An 18,974-nucleotide genomic window follows, 5' to 3' on the forward strand; every position below is an offset into this window, starting at 1 on the left:
TTACACAACAGCAATGTCGAGAACTTGTCAGTAAATCTAACTAATGTTAGTGGCAGTAGTGTGTAATAGTCATTCCGAATGGGAAACCGGAACCTCTTAGGACCGTTGATGGACAAACCGTTATGATAGATCCATACATGACACAAAGCAGTATTTGCCGACCATTTTCGCACCACTCTCGCCCAGCTATTAGCTTCACTCCAGATGGCCGTGTCATTGTGAAAATATGTTTTTTGCAATGATCAGATGAGAGGAAGGTGAGAGTGAGAAGAGCCTTCTCCTTTGCCTGCTTTCCTCACTTCTGTTTCTCTTCTCGTGCACTGATTTGTTTAAGCTAAATAACCAATCCAAGTCATTTCTCCACCGGCCGTTCAACATGCACAATTTGCCGACAAGGGCAGACTAGTTCAACAGAATTTCATGAGATGAAGAGCTGCCCACCATCCATTGTTAAGAGTGCCACTTCACCTTAAAACAGGCACTGCGGTGGAATTCGCATCCAGACTAACTGTCATTAAGTTTTTGCTCAGGAACCCCAGGACACATGAGTGTTGACTTCTTCGGGTCACCCTGCTGTGGCCTCCTTCGCAATATAAATCCAAAAACCTGTTGTGATGGAATAAATGCCGGCATATTTCAGTCCCGTGTCACAAACCACCGGTTTTACGCTCTTACATGGACAGAGATGCTGAACTAAATGAGGACAGATAGGGCAGTGTATTGTCGCCTACAATCATACGAGAAGCCAATTTGTGCTGGAAAACCCTCGCTGCGAAATGTAACCCTCGCCGTGCCACTCGGGGAAATTAGCCTGCTGATAATGAGAGCCTGGAGGCAGAACTTGTGTAATGTTCCCGTACTGAAACATTGTTTTTACACCATTTTTCCTGCATACGTGCTTGTGTACTTCAGCTTGTTAAAAAGCCAACTAACGAGTTGCCTCCCTCGCCTACGTGGGCTGAGGGAGGGTGCGGGGGAGCGGGAGACGACAGCGGCGGTGTAAAGGTCAGAGAGAAGAAAAAAATGTGACTCCACTGTGTTGCAACAAACAAACGGCTCAGTCTGAGTACAGGTGAAACTCGAAAAATTGTTTTTTTTCTGCTGTAAGACAATGACAATTGTTTGACAATTTGTTTTACCTTTCATACTCGTGTCAAACAATTGTCATTGTCTTACAGCAGAAAAAAAACAACAAGGATACAAGTAAAGATAACAAAGGGATGAATAGGAATGATTGACAGGCTGAAGGAATGACTATAGATTAATCATAGTTTAGATCCCAACGATCATTCTGTTGCTGTTTTCCGCTCTGTTGGAGCCCACTTCATTACCAACAGAATTTAAAAAGGTGGCTTCTGATATGGCTGAGCTGTCGCAGCTTGGTGAAAAAAGTCCCTTCTGACCCCTCGCTAACATTACACAGAGAAATGGAGGAACACAGGGTTAATAGCTCAGCACCCTAGAGCAGTGTGGCTGATTCAGATCAGATTTTTACTCAAAATCGGTATCACATTTGCAATAAATCATTAGGGAAAAAGGGGGGCCAAGAGGGAGAGCTCATTTGTAATCTCGGGTGTGATTTCACAATCAGACTTTACAGAAGAGAACACTAACACATCAGCGGGGAACGATTTGAGAGTATTGTGTACCTGGACAATGTCCCTCTCAGCGTATCTTCCTCTGGATGAGATTCTGATTTCATCACCGTCCAACTCCACCATGGCTGAGGAGAAGAAAAATACAAATGCACACGTTATTTCCTACTGTAGGCAAATTCTACAAAAAAACACAGACCTACAGAGTTCCAATGAGAGCTCGCAAGATACAAAAACAGGATCTGCAGCTCTGAAACAGACGTAATTTCCCACCAGAGTTTAATTACACATTAATTAAAAGTTCTTGTTGACTTACCATCAAATTCTGCGGGCCCCACCCCCACGATGATGATTGACATCGGCAGACAGGCGGCCTGCAGGAGAGGAACAATGAATATTTGATACATCTCAAAAATGTGAAACCGGCATGTCCACCAATGTTGTCATGGCCGTTTGACGTCTGATACGGACTGTATGAGACGCACCGGGCTTTCAGGGGTCTTTTTGGGTCCTGACCCAGCGTCTGTATGTGACGAATTGGGAATGAGACCGGGTTGGTCTACCTATGCGGGTCGTGAGTAAGATTAAGAAGATGCCTTTGTCCATCATCCACAGATTGTGTCATGTTCTTGTTAACATGTATGGTACATACAGTATGTGTAAACGCGGCGCTGTGGGGGTCGAAGGCGTCGTAAGGATGGCTTATAAATGACATGTGTTTGTGTGTGTGGACATGTGTGTAAGAGTCACAGAGAGGGTATGCGGAAGAAAGGGCTAGCGGCGTGTGTGTGTGTGTGTGTGTGTGTGTGTGTGTGTGTGTGTGTGTGTGTGTTCAGCGTATTTTGAGTAATGGGTTGACTTCAGGCAGCAGAGCAATAGATGATCTCGTTTATTTTTCGCTCCCCTCTGTAAAGGTTTTCTTCACGTTGCTGCTGCCCTTTACTCTCCCCCCCTCTCCTTCTCCTCTCTCGGGCCTCCTTCTCTCCTTAACATTTCCCCTCCTCTCAACCTCTACGCTCCTTCTCTGCCTTCAAAGGCTCGGGATGGGTCGCTGCCTTCGCGGAAACGGCTGCCATTCACTGTTCACTTTGTTTGCATTCTACATCGCGCCCTGGCTTCCCTCTGGAGCATGCTATGACTTGACAGTGATGAAGAGGACGGACGCGGGGTGAATAACATGCTGTCAAAAGTGAGGCTGGCACAGCCGAGGCTGAAAAAAATAATGAAAATAGAAAAAACAGTAGCAGAGGCTCCCCAGTCACATCATATATCTGTTGGCACTGCAGGGAAGGATAGATAAGCAGAGACGATATGTGTCAGCACCAAACCTTGAAATGACAACCTATGTTTACGCATACGCTGAGACGATCTGCTAGATTTACATTATCTGCTTCTAGGTTCAACAATATGTGCCTTTTTCCCCATGTAGTAATTCCAGAGTCAATACGTCTATAGGCTGACAGCGAGCTGCCTAATTAGGAAACCTCTGGCACAGCTGTTTTACAGCTTTCATTCAAACGCTCCCAGGAGCAAAACCAGCAATGAGAAGGAGGATTTTAGAGACACATTTTTCGGCCAAATGTAATAAGTTCTCACCGTGACGGTTCTACTCATTTGCATAAATATATTTTTTTATATCTAAGCATCTGGGCATGAAATACTACACTGCTGCATAATTAAGGCATTAGTTGTGAACGTTTTTTGGTGATGAAAATGGAAAATAACAAAAGCAAAAACAATAGAAAACAAGCAGACACAGTCATTAGACACAGTTTACATACAGAATGCTACACAGTAGGTTTTAACTCAATCGGCAGCTGTCTTAATGGCAGCATCTTTCTCTTCAATCATTTGTCTGCTTTGTTTTTAATGCTAAGACTTCTTTTATCTGTCATTTTCATCTTCAGTGGGGTATTTCATCTTTTTGTATAAAATCTGTTACATAAATGTTGTTTGATTATTTAGAGATTGAATTGTACATTCTATTGTATGTTTGCCTTTTATGCTTTGAGACATTAGGACATTAAGACAAGAGACAAAATCAACAGTCCTGGACAAACTCATGTCAACCCGCCTGTTTAGACCTTAATCACCAATGCTGCCGACCTCCTGATCGCTCCAGCTCATCTCGCTTGCAGGTGTACTTTTTCATTATCTTTACTATCAAAGCAATTTATAGGTGCAACTGACATTTTTCCAACAAAAAGACTGTGAAATGAATCTGCTTTTCCTTTTGTTTTGGGAGTCGGGAGTGCAGGGTCAGGTTGTCGACAGCTACGGCTGACACACTTACGTTGACAATAGACTCCTTGGTCTGGGCCATGTCTGAGATGACGCCATCCGTGATGATGAGGAGCACAAAGTACTGGGAGCCATCCTTCACCGAAGCTGCGTACCTGCGTGCCAAAACACACAAAACCGATCTTTGTAATTATTTCTGCGCTAACATCCTGGTGTCTTTTCTTTACCATGACGGCTTATTACTTGAGCATATCACGCGTCGTTATGTGCGGTTTTAATTGAAGTACTCAAATGAAATAGATGATGATGGAAATGAGGCAGTACATATCCTTTGAAAAGGATTTTTGTCATTGAATAAATGTCACTTACCTCCCACTCTGGAGGATCTAAATCTGTCAAGTACTTCTCTCTGTAAATGTCTCGTTATGTCACTTCTATAGATCCTCAGCTCAATATCAATTTCTGCTACAATGTCGAGCACGACCTTTCACTTACATTGAACTCGACTGTTACCAATATTTACACACTGAGATTATTTCAGTCGCTTCGGCATTCTGCTAAGCTTCACCTTTGTGCACCGGGAGGTTAGATCTATGTCTGTCTGCTCCCCACTGCTGATAACTGAGGTTTAAATATCACACTGAAGAGGATCACAGCATATCAGATACAAAAGGGCGACGACTGAAGAGTGGTAGAGAGAGGTGCAGCATGTGGGAGTAAAGGCACTGGGTCGGTCGAACAAACAAAGGAGAGGAGGTGACGGTGGGATTACCACGAAAAAAACAACAACCTGTGCTTGGCTACTAAGGCTACATCCACATTACTCCGTTTTTGTTTGGAAACGCATATGTTTTGCTACGGTTACACTGAGCGTCCACACTATGCCGGCGTTTTTGAGCACCGTAAACGGAGGAGTTTAGAAATGATCCCGAAGCCGGATAACTTTGAAAACTCTGGGTAGCGTATTCGTGTGGACGGACGGAAACGCATAAGTTTGGAAACGATGACGTAACACCCGCGATCGACTACCAGGTTAATTTAACACGGACAACTGATTACAGGCATTGCTGACCTTGTTGTCTTTACTAGCAGCTGTTGTCCAGTTAAAGTCTGCATGTCTGCGGAGGAAACGGCTGTTATTGTAGCGATCAGTGAGCGGCGTGAGAGAGAGAGAGAGAGAGAGAGAGAGAGAGAGAGAGAGAGAGAGAGAGAGAGAGAGACCCGCAGCGCTGTAACTAACGTTAAGTCTGAAAAATAAAACGTATTAAACTTTCCACGAACTGTATCTGTTTGAGTTTATAGAGGAAGATTTGAGAGAAGATTTTAAGTATCAAACACATACTTACGATCATTAAAGACTACTTTATTACTCTGGTTGCTTAGTTACAAAATACGACAATCTACTTCCTGTTTACATCGGCGCATGCCCAGTGTACGTGAAGAGTCACGTGATATTCGTTTCCAGGCGTGTAGTATGGACGGAGATCATTTCGGAAACGATGGCTGAAACGCTGTGTGGACGGAGAAACGAAACGGAGTAGTATGGATGTACTCTTAGTTGAACAAAAGTTGCAGGAAGATGTGACATGTATCTACAACTAGTTTTTAAAGTTTTAAAGAGGTTTCAGGAGATTGAGTTCATGGAATCCGCACTTATTAGTCTGGTACTTCAAACTGGGACAACACTTGAAGTTAAATCTCATAGAAGAAATTACTGAGATGTAGTTTGTGAAAAACTGTGTCTCTGTTTACAGTCAAATTAACATATTTATCTATATGGTTATCTATATGGTTTTCTACATTGTGTTTTTTGTTCTCTTATTTACATTGACATGGGACAGTGCTTTAGTAACAGATAATACAAATCCACATGAACCGAAAATGTGGGGCAGAGAAAAGTAGTAGGTAGAAAAAGGGAAAAGGGGGGAAAAGCCCCCTGCCAAAACCCAAGAAAGCAAGAGTAAGCGTAACTGTTCCTTTAAACGAGAGAAGTGTTTAATGCAATTATAGTGAGAGAAAAGGTGTGATTTGTTTGCGCATTAAAAAAAAAAACATGCAGGAGGCGAGTGGACAAAAGCAAAGAGTGAAGTTCATTACAGGTGTTTAATTGAAAGACGAGTCATGGGTATTTCCGGTGGAATTACAAGCTAAATAAAAGCCTGCCTCGGTATTATGCTTGTTTCGCCATTTCCCTTCAGAGTGCCTCTTCACGTGTAACTATGCAATTAGGATTTCAGTAAATTATCATCTCAATATGTAAAGTAACCTGATGAGAGGCTTCACCCGAGTACATTTCTTTAATTACACACCGGCATGAATAGTTTCTTAATGTCTAGTTTTGTTTATTTCAGAACTTTGTCAGGATCACACGTCCGCGTGGCTTTGCTGCTGCATAAATTATATTCTTGTCTACGCAGAGACTCGAACAAACGTGCAATCAGATGTCAGGTACTTTCTCCGTTTGTGCCCTTGGTGCTTCTCTCTCCCTCGAACTCTTGCTAGCTACCTGGCAACACTCGCTGCTTGGAGCCTATTACAGAAAACCTGAGAACACATGCTGAGCATCAACCACAAAGTGAAATGTACTCGGTGTTCTTTCACTCATACATTCAGTTCATTATATAAGCAGTGATGGCAAATATGCAAGTGTAAAAAAAGAGTGAGGCATAATAAACTAATTACTGGAGGAGACATAAGTGTGCGAAGTTGGAGAAATTGGTAATTTGTATGTAACAGTAAATAAAGTGTGACTTACCTGGCCACGTGGTTGATGACGGGGGAGAAGTTGGTAGGTCCGTAGAGCTGGACTGACTTCAGACTCTTGTAGTAGGCTTCCATCACACCGTCGATGCCTGTGCAGTACGGGTTCTGAGGGTTCCCATTCTACATTAAGGAGAGGAGAGGAAACCATCTTTAAGGCCCGAGGTGGGGTGGTTCTTTTTCTTACTTATCTATTCTTACCTGCCACAGACGCGTCGCCATGTTCTGTATTTGATGTACTTTGCCATGTGTGCAGAAAAACTCAATAAAAAAACAACAGCAATTGTTCAATTCTGCTGGACTGACATTAAAACCGGATGCTAACAGTTGATACCCTCTTGTTGCATAAGAAGTATGTCACATTTTCATCGTGTCAGAAGGGTGGTTTAAAAACCCAATGCGGGGAACATCTCCACGTTTTACTCCCTCCCTGCCTTTTATCCATGTCGGAGCCCCTCTAGTTCGTACCAAGGCAAACTCGTGGGAGACCCGTCCATCGGGTGGCAGCTTGGCTCCGAAGCCCAGCGCTGGAAACATCTTATCGCTGTCGTAATCCTGGATGATTTCTCCTACTGCCTTCAGGGCCATGGCGTAGGCGTTCAGCTGGTATGGACTCATGTAGTGGAGTGATGTGGGCTGGGCTGGGTTACCTGTTTTGTGACAAAGGGAACAATGGAAGGGCAATGGAAGAGGTGAGGTGGTCTTTGCATCAAGGTGACGCTTCAGTCATTCTTTGAAGCCGCTATCACTATTTGAAAAGCCACTTGAACTTTTTTCCAATGCTTGTTCAGTGGTTCAATATAGCAAAAAAGAGCCAAATTGACTGCTAATTACCGTAATGTAATATTAATATAAAACGTTTATTTAACTCGCTACTCCAGCTGTGTTTTAATAAAATGCAGAACTCTACCATCCATTATTTGAAAAAAAAAAAAAAAAAACTACTGCTACCGCCCGCCCGCCTATCCTGCTAGGACTGAGTTCAAGGATAGATGGATAACACGGTCCTTAATCACAGCCATCGTAGCACGTTACTGCACTCAGCTTTAGCTGCCAGGTGTGATGGAGAGGGCCATTAGTAAACACTTGATTCTATCTGCATTTATTTGAATAAACACTCTTCCTAGGCAGGGTCTCTGAGTGTGTGTGCACAATCAAAGTGTGTGCGTGTGTGTGTTTACTGGGAAGCTCACCATTGGAAGCTGTGAAATCGATGGCCACAGTGAAGTTAATCTGGGTCCTGAGAAGACAAAAGCAGAGAGGTGATTCATTAATCAACAATCATCCCCCCCCAGAGGAAAGGTTGTCGTTTTTTAATGGAGAACACACCAACAGTCTCCATCGCTGCACACAAGCGAAAGAAACATGTGCCACTGTGACCGCTGCCCTTTACAAGGTGGATCCTGAACTTCCTGATTGAACGCGCTTTTGGCCTGCTATGCTATTCCTCACACACAAACTCTTGCACTTTGTGGTTTTCTTTCTGAGAGGAAAAACCAACGAGATAGAAGGGATGAAGAAGAAGAACCCCTCCCCCCCCCAAAAAAGAGACATGAAACAAGACAGAGACAAACAACACACACCACAACATGTCTCTCTTCATCAAAACATTTCCTAACTTGTTAACCTGCAGGAACAGGACGTGATTAAGCGTTCAGTCGGCCTGTCGCAGCTTTTTCACACCAATCCTGATCCGCTGCCAAACACACACACACACACACACACACACACACACACACACACACACACACACACACACACACAAAAACAAAAGCCTCCCTGTCTACCTTACACATATAACCTGTTCAGATAGTGTCAAACAGCCAGCAGCTCATCATCTGTCACCTCAGCAGGCCATGTGAGGCGCAGGCACTGTGCCTTTCCAGAGGAGACATTTGATGATCAGGGTTTTTCAAAGCACAGGAAACCCACAAGGGCTGGGGAGTGGAGCTGCCATCTCAGGTTAGCGTACATTCTTTTTTGGGAAAAGACTTATCCACATGCCTTAACTAAAAGTACTACAGATGCTGTCAAGTTATTTCCTCTTGAGGTTCTTGGATATTCAATTAAAATTATATAATAACGTTTAAAACACCAACAGATAATGTCCAAAATCATTGTCATTAGCAAAAGCACAAGGCTGCTCTTAGTTGATGAAAAGTCAGTAAAACGTCCTCGCAGACAAAAAAATTTGAATTGTACATTGTGTCATTGTGTGATTTATTTCCTCAACATGATAAAAACATCAGAGCAATTTCCAGTAAACAAGCTGCAAGGACAATGGAGCAGAGAGAGAGAGAGAGAGAGAGAGAGAGAGAGAGAGAGAGAGAGAGAGAGAGAGAGGGAATTCTGGTCCAGTTCTGCTCGTTGGCACGGACTAACGTCAGCCTAAATCATGCATGCCCTCTTTCTCTCCCCACCCAATCTCTCCCTCTCTGTCACACACGCACACACACACACACACACACACCAAGTTTGAGAGAGGAACTCCAACTATGCGAGTGTGTAGGGACAGCCAGAGAAACAAGGTGATTTCAGGGACGGACAATAAAAAGTGACAAAGAGACGCCGGAGCCACGCCGCCTTCCTCTACCTGTGCGTGACGGCTACCTCGCTGTGGCTCGCGCACTGCTGTGCTGCCGGCCAACGGTATGTTAAAAAATGGTTTCTCAAAATGGTTACTGTCAAGGCCTCGAGGATATTGGCTGACTGCTTTTCAAAAGTGAGTTCCAAATGTTGGTATTGATCGACATCCTCAAACCGCAGCAGTTTGACTGTGATTACTTTGAGCTACGAGGCTATACAGTGGCTTGCAAAAGTATTCATACCCCTTGAACTTTTCCACATTTTGTCACATTACATGCCACAAACTGCACTTTTCAGTTTTTTATTTGTGAAAAAAATTTAAAATCATGTATAATTTTCTTTGTACTTCACAATTGTGTGACACTTTGTGTTGGTCTTTCACATAAAATTCCAATAAAATATATTTATGTTTGTGGCATGTAATGTGACAAAATGTGGAAAAGTTCAAGGGGTATGAATACTTTTGCAAGCCACTGTATATTTCACAGTCATTAGCTTGAAAGTCAATGAGAGAGGTCATTGCTTTACAAAATGAATATGCCCCTAATGTTTGACTGCAAAATGGAGAGAAAATGAATATCCAGTGCAGAACACAGGACACTCTCCAAAAGGTCAACGCTATCCTCTGCATTAATCACACAGGAATGTGAGTGAGACGTCAGTTCATTGGCCCTTGGGATTTTCACCAGTGATGTGACTTTGTCTTTTTAATAATTATTTTCAAATCTGCTCAACATAAACATATCCTCTTGTGTTTTATATCAATTACATTAGTAAAACTGGTTCCGTTTTCCGCTTCCTGTCTCTTCACTGAATATGAAAATTATTATTACATGATAATAAATTGTGAATTAAAACATGAACATATTATTTTAAAAAGTATGAAGTTACAACAATTTGCTTATCAGTCAGCCAAAAGTGGTGAATTCTGACTTTGTTAAACTCAAACCACACGGAAGGATATAGCTTTAAATATGATTGATACTATAGGTGGCATTATAGTTTGCATGGACGGTTCTGTGTATTGTTGTGTGCTGTATTGCGTCTTTGCTTTATAGTATTGCGCACTGTATATTGCAAGTGTGTGACTGTAAGGTTTGTTTTCATGGTACAGACTATTTTCATCTGCACTGGCTGTGCTGATAACACCAGAAGATGCAACTTAGGGCTTCTGGCTCTGGCTAAAAAAACACACATTCCTGTACTGAACACGCACAAACAGACTTAGATTCACCTGAGCAGCAGAAGGAGATCTGCAGCGAAGCATCGCCGCACAGCCGTTTCAAAATGTTCTGGCAGATACGATAAGGATACATGTGGTCGAGCTTCAGATGTTCCGTGAGCTCGGCCTGCCTCAAAAGCTGAACCGTATCGTCCTGGAGGTACAGGGAAACGTACTCGACCCTTCTAAAGCCACCTTTAGCGTCTCATGATGCTTTTTTAAATGGCTGCAATCCACCTCTTGGCAAGCTTACCTCAACCTTTGGCTACAGAATAAATATTTCTACACTGTGTTTATCTTCACAGCAACATAAAAACCATGGGAAAGAGTATTAATTTGGTAGTTAAAAGTATAATGTCAGTCATTTCTAACTGTATCTGTCTATCTGATCTGTTCGGTTGAACTCCATTTGACCAGTAAAGGGTTTCGGTAAGGAGACACACCCTTACCTGGACAGCTGGCAAAGAGCCTTGCTTTAACTGCACACTGAAGGTGCCTGCTCACTTACTCTATTACTCACTATGCAATTTTATTTCCTGATATTTATTTCTCTGTCTTATATCGCATACACACAGATGCGACAAAACAATACATACAGTTTGAACTGCTTTAAAAAAACATGGCTGCCCATCTTGAATAGTGTGTGTGTAAGCCTCTGTGTGTAGTAAGTACAGTGTTCAATATTACGTTTGGGGTGAAAGGGGAATGCCACTTTACCAGCTGGTTTTCTGTCAGTCACTGCTCTTCCCCCACTGTTAAAGCATGCCGTGACTTAGTGAGGAGCCAATACAACAAAATACTGCACGGCAGGTGGCAGGCTGATGAGGAGGTTGCAAAGGCGGAATGCTAATGTTTCTCCTAAATCTTCAAAGCATCTTGTGTCCAGACTGTAAAAAGATTCTTCAGTGCTCCCGCAGCAGGGCAACTTTCACTGAGGCAGCAACCTCCAGGTTCTGAAAAGTGAAGTCAATGAGGAAGAGCCTCAAACCTGCCTTCTGTCAACTCGTCTGGTTGCAAAGTCAGATTGCATAGAAGTCTATGAGAAAATGACTCTACTTCTCACTTGATTTATTACCTCAGTAAATATTGTAAACATGAGTTTATGGTCTCAATCTCTAGTTCCAAGTCTTCTTCAACAGAGCATGATGTTCATTTAGTAAATTATGGTCCATTTAGAGTAAAATAGACGGTTTCGTCCGGGAGCTGTCGGTGTTTTCCTCATACAACTTTAACCCTTTCACAGTGTGTTTTCAGTTTATTGTAACATTTTGGACACATTTTTCAGCGTTCAGTTGGGATCCACCCTCTTGTGTCACTTCTCGATGCAAAAACCAAGATGGCGACGGTCACAACGCCAAACTCAAGGCTTCAAAACAGCAGTCCACAAACAAATGGGTGACGTCACTGTGACTACGTCCACTTCTTATATACAGTCTATGCTTTTACTACTGTAAAGAGTAAAAAACAAAAAAACTGAACAAAAAAAGAACAAATGACAGTTTTCCCCTGTATTTTGCTATAATCTGAGAATAATAACATAGAAATATGCTAAATTTTTTAGAGACAGAACCCGTTCTACTGTATCGTAGCCTGTAGCCGTATAATCTGATCTTCCTCCACATGTTAACTTTCATCTTGAAAACCAAACATCCTATTTTCATACAAATCAATCCATTTTTTGCAATTATCGATAACACCATTTAGGGAATATAGTGAAACCCTACATTATAGTCCTGACAGCCAGTCTCATATGGGAAATGTTCATCTTCAAAGTGGAAATGTTCTATTTAAGAGAAAAGAAGTCTCCTTTTCCTCTTGCATTGAAGTGCCAGAGGGAAACATATGCATGAGTGCACTGAGTGGTCTAAAAAGAGGTTTTGCAATGTGACCTCTCCTGATAATATGCAAACAGATGTTGCTGGTTGGACAGTATCCAAATGGCTAAAGGAGAGGAGAGATAAACAGCTCATACCTGCATGAAGTCAGATTCACCCAAACGTTGATATTGGCAGTGCTTGTTAATTTTGCCAAATAAAACCCACAACGAAAAACGCCTCTGTTCTTTTCACAGATTTGATTTCTTCCAAATCTTTGTCTTGACTCTGACTCCTCGATCTAATCATAACCTCTCAGAATGATTTCAATACGAGCGAAGCTCCCTCCTGCTTCTATTCTGTTTTCAATACTCAATTCACAAACCAAAACAAGGGGAAACAATATCTGTCACTGTGAGTGACAGGGCCGCCAACTCAAAATGAAAGATATAGCCGGCAATTCTTCATCTTTATCCTCGCGCTCATGAATAGAGGCCTCTTTGTTGAAATCAATGGGTGGTACTAATGCTTTATCAAAGGGAGTTAAAAGAATAGGAGCAGTGATGCTCTCCAGATTGAGACGGAGCCTTCTAAAATCATTAATGCTAATGCTGCCAGCAGATCATGTTCCTAATTAGCTCCAAATGAACAATTGGGTGATTGGGCTGAAAGTGCAAAAAAAAAGAGCTGTCAATCGGAAGATAAGAGAGGAGAGCTGAAAAGAGATAGAAGGAACTGGAACGAGATGACTGGCGGAGTGGCGAAATACCTGAGCAGACAGTCGAGCGAGACTGAGACACACCAGGGATTTCGGGGAAGTGAGAAAGGTACCTGGGAGGGTGTGCGAGCGTGGGCGCGTTCGCCTTTTTTGTGTGCGAGCTTATGTGTCTCCGCACAAATACACAGTCTGCCCATTATGCAATTGGAGTGAGTGCAACTGGACCATTACAGTCCATTTAGGTTTCAAACAGTGAGACAGCACTTGGCACTTCATTTAGCCACACAAGCGTGTAACAGCGTCCGGCTCGCGCTCCCAAAGCTCCGCCGATAAAGGGGAAAAAAATAAAACTGCCCCCTTCCTGAGAGTTTCAGAGTGCTCTGAACGACGGTGCTGCTGGGAATGCTGTCTTTGAGGACGGGAATTCTCCATTAGCGTTAGGCGACAGAGCGAGTAAACATATGCCCGCGACACGTGGTGCTGTCACACACACACACACGTGAGTTTCGAAGCCGGCTCTCACACATGCGGTCATTCTGACGAGCGTGGCCGTAATGCAATTTGCTCACACTCATGAGGCCATGACGTGCATTAGCACACAAACACAAAAGCCTTCCTGTCATGCACTATTATGAATACTTCTGCTTCATTTACATTTCCTGAAACATAAACAGAAGCTCCATCTAATATCTTAAACCAACAGACACACAGAGTGCATTCTTAATGCCCTGTGAGTCAATAGCATATTGATCTGGGTTATTAGTCACTGTGTGCACATTTACTGTATATTACCATCTCTTGGCTGGATGTATCTGCTAAAAGCTATGTAGCCTACTACCTATAACAACAACATCCCACTAATCAATGTATCACAGTTTAACTGGCAAAGTCCTTCAAAAACTATTTTCTCTGTAAGGAGAAGTCCTTGTAGCGTAGCAATTGTGTCGGCTCCTTGGATAATCCTCTCCTTTGCTCGAGCACCTTTTAGCCAGCTTTTTGCCCCCTTTGTTAAAATCCTCCTGAAATGAGCAACAGCAACTGAAGCAGGAAAATAGATGGTGTTGTTTCCTTACGAGTCTGTCTCCGAGGGAACAAGCTTTTAAGAGATATTATAGAGATTTCCCCCTCTCTTTTCTGTGAGTGTAATAAGGGCAGAGTGTGTGGGCGGGCATTCACGAGATGCCTGGTTACACACGGTCAACTCTCCTGAGCAACGTACCTACACAAGCACATGTGAATGCCAGGCACACGTATGCCCGAGTGCTGAAACACAACACAGGATTACATACGAGGGCATGCACACTTCAGAGTCTAACCCCATGCGCACTTGACTTCAGCTCAGCCCACCTGCCAGTCTCTCTCTCTCTCTCTCTCTCTCTCTCTCTCTCTCTCTCTCTCTCTCTCTCTCTCTACCCGTCACCGTCCTTCTCTCACATGCTAATGTACACTTTCCCATCTGATTCACTCCCCCTGTGTGATCATTATCTTTGGCATATTGCAGACACTGAGTCGTGATGGGGTTATTATCGAGACAGGGGCCGGCACACTCAGCATGTCGCTTCTCATTAACTGGACCGCAACCCCCCCCCCCCATCCATCAGTGTGAATGCGTGGTCGGTGACCTACCCTCCTTTGATGTAGTCCAGGAAGGTGACTTCAATGTCCAACAGGAATGACAGCAGTGTTACCTGTAAGCGATAGGGCCACAATTAGCTTTGCGTCAACAGTAATCACTTGCGGGTGTTGTCTCTGATGCGACATTAGTTTCTAATCCTTTCCGACCACTTCAGTTACAAAATGAAACACTCTGCGGTATGAAAGAAGACGTACCAGTCTGGGTCTACTATAGTATAGTATTGCATTCAAATCCAGCCCATGCAGCTATGTATCAAGGAAAAGAATGATTCATGATTGATGGATATATTTCCTCACCGTTCCAGAGTTGAGATATTTTTTCTTCCTCCCTTTCTTCTTTGGATTTATCACCTAAAAAATACAAGATTCTCTGTCGTGATTTTGACATTTATTCATTCAGTCATTCATTCTTCAGTTCAGTCTTTCAAAAGGCTGGTTTTTAAAGGTGGAGTATGTAGGATTTGGCAGCATCTAGGGGTGAGGTTGTAGATTGCAACCAACTGAAACGTGTCCATTGTGTCGAGCGTGTAACTACTGAAACGCGAGCGGTCTAAAGTCTAAAGCTGCGGTTCGGAAACCAGAACAATGATCTGAAAGACGCTAAAACGCTCCTCAGAGCGGTCGAGGAACTGCAGAGTTTGGAGATAATTCTCTGAGAGTAGTCATGTGATTCATTTTTAATATTAAAAATGTATTACAAATATCTCCTCTTTAAGGAGCATGCTTTATTGATTCCTCTTATCACTTCCTGAAAGCAAAGTTTGGCCCTACTGTAATTCTATCTACATCACTGGTTACACGTTTCGCAAAATACCTCATCATTTAACACTCTACAGCAGCCTAAATCTGCTAAAACAAGGATTTCTTTTTTTTCTTCTTTTAGCCGTAGTGGAATCTGCCTAAGATTCAAACGGCCAACCTTACATTAATCAGGTTGAATGTGAAATCTTGTGTGGTAACTGAAGTCATATTCAGGGTAGTTTGTACACCTCCCTCTTTGAGCAATGCACGTACAGCCCAACATATCCAGAGCAGCAGCTGAATCCAGAGGTGGGGGTGGGGGGGGGGTGTGACTTCATGAATGTGCAACAGGACACGGAGTGAGTGCACAGTGAACCTTCATTGGATAAATCAAGATTATGCATCTAACAATCGTTACGTTTCGCTTTAAGACCCTGTTGTTTTTGTGAACAGATTAGAAAAGAGACACTTTTCCGGGCCGTGGGCGTCCATTCATTTTTTTCTTTGATGTTGCAGTCCAAGCTCACTAAAACATACAACCGCTCGCGTTATGTAGGGACAGCCAGAGACAGAACCAAAACTCATTTTGAATCCCAAACACTGCATCCGAGCCATTAAATCCAAGCTTTATGGCGTAATTAAACTGAAGCCAAGGTTAAACAGAAAGAGAGGACCTCCGGGAAACAACATACAAATGTGTGGATTTATGCATTTCTCCTTGGTTCACACAAGGACAAGTTTGCCTCTGGAGGTGAGGCGTAATGATTGAAACGTGGTTGTAACACAAAGACACACTTTACACACAAACACCGAGGGACTTTAAAGTCATCTTCTCTCTAACTGGAAGCCAGGGTCAAGAAAGATGTCAGAAATCCCAAAATGACTTTGTGTGTTTGCTGTTCTTCATATACTTGCCACTGTGTCTCTGTGTGCACCTTTGTGCATGTGCACATCTGAGCGCCATTAGGCAAACAGCAGCTGTTTAAAATGACAGTCCCCTGTGTGCTCTCCTCTCCGTGTGGTACGCTGTTTATCAAGAAGTGTTGACTCTTCGTGGGAGAAGATAAGCCAGCGATCCATCATAACTGTCTGTCAGTGTGTGTGTGTGTGTGTGTGCGCGCGCATGATGAAGTGAGGATTAAGATTTTGATTGGTGTTAACTAAGTCTTATGAGAACCCCATCTTCAGTGACCAGTGATTATGCACAAAAACATACAGTATAATTTGTTGGATTATGGGAAGGGGGAGTATTTATATCATATTGCATCAGGACGTGCATGTTTTTATATCAAATTTTAGCATTTTCCTGTTTGTTTTTTTTAAGACTGACTTGTTTCTCCATACACCACTACAATGGAGGTCAATGGAATTTTGTTTGTGAAAAGCATTTTTAATAACTTTGATATTTTTTTTTATCTGTCCATTGAGAGTCAGATGATGAACATCAAAATACTGGCTCATTTTGTACTGGTCATGGAGTTGGCTATATAATTTTTTTTAAATGTCAGTAACATGACAAATTTCCATCCTTAATCCAGCCTGATCTGTACACAACAAAATGGCATCAGCTGATGTGAAGTCTCATGTTCAAGCATCTGGTTTGTGTCCCTCTATGGGAGGTGATTTAATCAAAGCAACATTGACATAATCCATAATGTTTTTATCTGCTTCAAGCTAAAGCAGTTTATTTCTACTTTAAAGGGACAGTAGTGTAGGACTTGGTGACGTCTTACGGTGTGGTTGCCATCCTTACCATATTAACACTACTATAGGAGCAACAAAAGTCAGACGGCGGCTGGCGGTACCACGGTTTTGCACCGTGTTGTAGAATTGCGATGGGCTTCGCTAGAGCCAGTGTTTGGTTTGTCCGTTCTGGGCTACTGTAGAAACATGGGGGTGCACGTTGAAGAGGACCGGCTCCCTATGCAGATATGAAGGGCTCATTCCAAGCTAACAAAATCACGATGATTCTTAGTTTCGGGTGATTATAAACTAATAAAATAGTTATGAACTGTATTTCCAATTCTGCTCATAGATCCCTCAAAATGCTACACACTGGCCCTTTAAGAAGCTATTAATAAGGTATTTTTCAGTTCATATCCTATAAAACTGTCTTAAGCTGAGTTTTATTTTTATAAGAAAAATCTGTTTCAGAACTGAAATGGCAAAGTAAACCTTCAGTAGAAAATGTTCCAGACGGAAACCTAATCATCCAATTACAGTGTGTGCGAGTGACCTGTCGACCTGTACACTGGTCTGGAGAGGAGGATCATTGTTGACTTGAAAACAGTAACACATGTGTACATGCAAGCTTACACACACACACATACACACACACACACACACACACACACACACACACACACACACACACACACACACACACTGACCTCATAGACGTTGAACTGGCTCTGCCCTCTGGATAGTTCTCTGTAGCTGGTGCTGAACTCTCCGATAAAGTCGTGACTATGGGGGGAAGCGAGGAAGACACAGAGCGAGAAGAAAAAGAACATATTAAAACAATAGCACTGTATGACAATATATTCCATTTGATTATTTTCAGATAGCCCATCCAGACCACAATAAAGTGACGATCCCAACTTATGTAACTTGAAGCAAAGCCACGGTGATGGATTTTAGAGAATACGAAAGCAACTCAACCATGAGAAAAGGAGACGGCAAACGCAACACGGACAATGGTTAAAACAAACACTGAGGCTCACTTCAACCAAACAGCTTGTTGTGAAAAATGTTCAGCATTTCTGGGTGCCATTGAAAAAAAATGACACCAAAATGTCACCGTGTTCCCGCTTTCAGATTGAGAGTGACACTGAATAGATTGCATAAAGAATAGAGAAATAACTCCCTGTTCAACTACAGCTCGACAAATGTCACTACTCTTTCTTTCTGCCTGACTGTCAGCAGCCAGAATCCAGACTCATCATTACGCAGTCAATCTGTGACGATCCTGCACCCAGACTCCTTACCTACTGAAAACATAAACTAGTGTTAATTGTGTGTGGGATTAGGAAAGCTGTGCACAGGAAGCTAACGTGCGTTGAATGTTAATGCAATCAGGATAAGAAGTAATAAGGGAGTGTATTGCTGCGTATTTATCAGTGATTACTGAGGATATCATTGCATATCAGACTTATTGCAACAACAACCTGCTATCCTCACAATCTTGGAACCAAACTCAAAAACACAAAATTGCCTGAACAGGTGTTGAGAACTGTAAAGTGTTGATCCAGGGAGTCCCATTGGAGAAAAATAACTGCTCTAGCAAGTTATCACAATGGCAATTAGTTGATCTTTTTCGCGCCAATCACAAGGTAAACTGAAATTATGTCACATTGCATTGTGGAGGAGGGGGACCTCTCCTCGCAGGAGGCCGCAGACCTCTCGCTCTGATGTTGTTTGAGCGACAAAGTCACGCCAAAAAGTCAGCTGGATCCGGTTTACAATAAAAAAGTATTTAATAATTCACAGAAGCTAAAAGACAGTTACAAACTGAATTACACTATCGATAGTAAGGATTCGCGAAGCCGAGTTCAAACACCCCCCCCCCCCCCCCCAACAGGCCGACCAACACCAGTTTTCTGTAAAAGAGGATCGCCAAGAACTAAATAACTTCTCTCCGAACAATGTTTTTATACCCGAAA

At 42.7% G+C, this 18,974-nt stretch overlaps 1 protein-coding gene across 1 annotated transcript in view; it reads right to left on the reverse strand.

Moving 5' to 3' along the window:
- Positions 1-18,974, reverse strand: part of LOC137877173 (copine-8) — a 66,697-nt gene that overhangs the window by 952 nt on the left and 46,771 nt on the right. Inside the window, exons 11-19 of the mRNA XM_068716902.1 lie at positions 17,703-17,778; positions 14,869-14,922; positions 14,563-14,624; positions 7,790-7,836; positions 7,065-7,246; positions 6,592-6,719; positions 3,889-3,991; positions 1,912-1,969; positions 1,650-1,723 (exon numbers count right to left, since the gene is read on the reverse strand). Of these exons, the coding sequence (XP_068573003.1) occupies positions 1,650-1,723; positions 1,912-1,969; positions 3,889-3,991; positions 6,592-6,719; positions 7,065-7,246; positions 7,790-7,836; positions 14,563-14,624; positions 14,869-14,922; positions 17,703-17,778 (784 nt within the window). The remainder of the gene's footprint in view (positions 1-1,649; positions 1,724-1,911; positions 1,970-3,888; positions 3,992-6,591; positions 6,720-7,064; positions 7,247-7,789; positions 7,837-14,562; positions 14,625-14,868; positions 14,923-17,702; positions 17,779-18,974) is intronic.

The sequence above is a fragment of the Cebidichthys violaceus genome, unplaced genomic scaffold (assembly GCF_023349555.1).
Source record: "Cebidichthys violaceus isolate CVI_PGR_0920_01 unplaced genomic scaffold, fCebVio1.0.p SCAF_21, whole genome shotgun sequence".
Taxonomy (NCBI): domain Eukaryota; kingdom Metazoa; phylum Chordata; class Actinopteri; order Perciformes; family Stichaeidae; genus Cebidichthys; species Cebidichthys violaceus.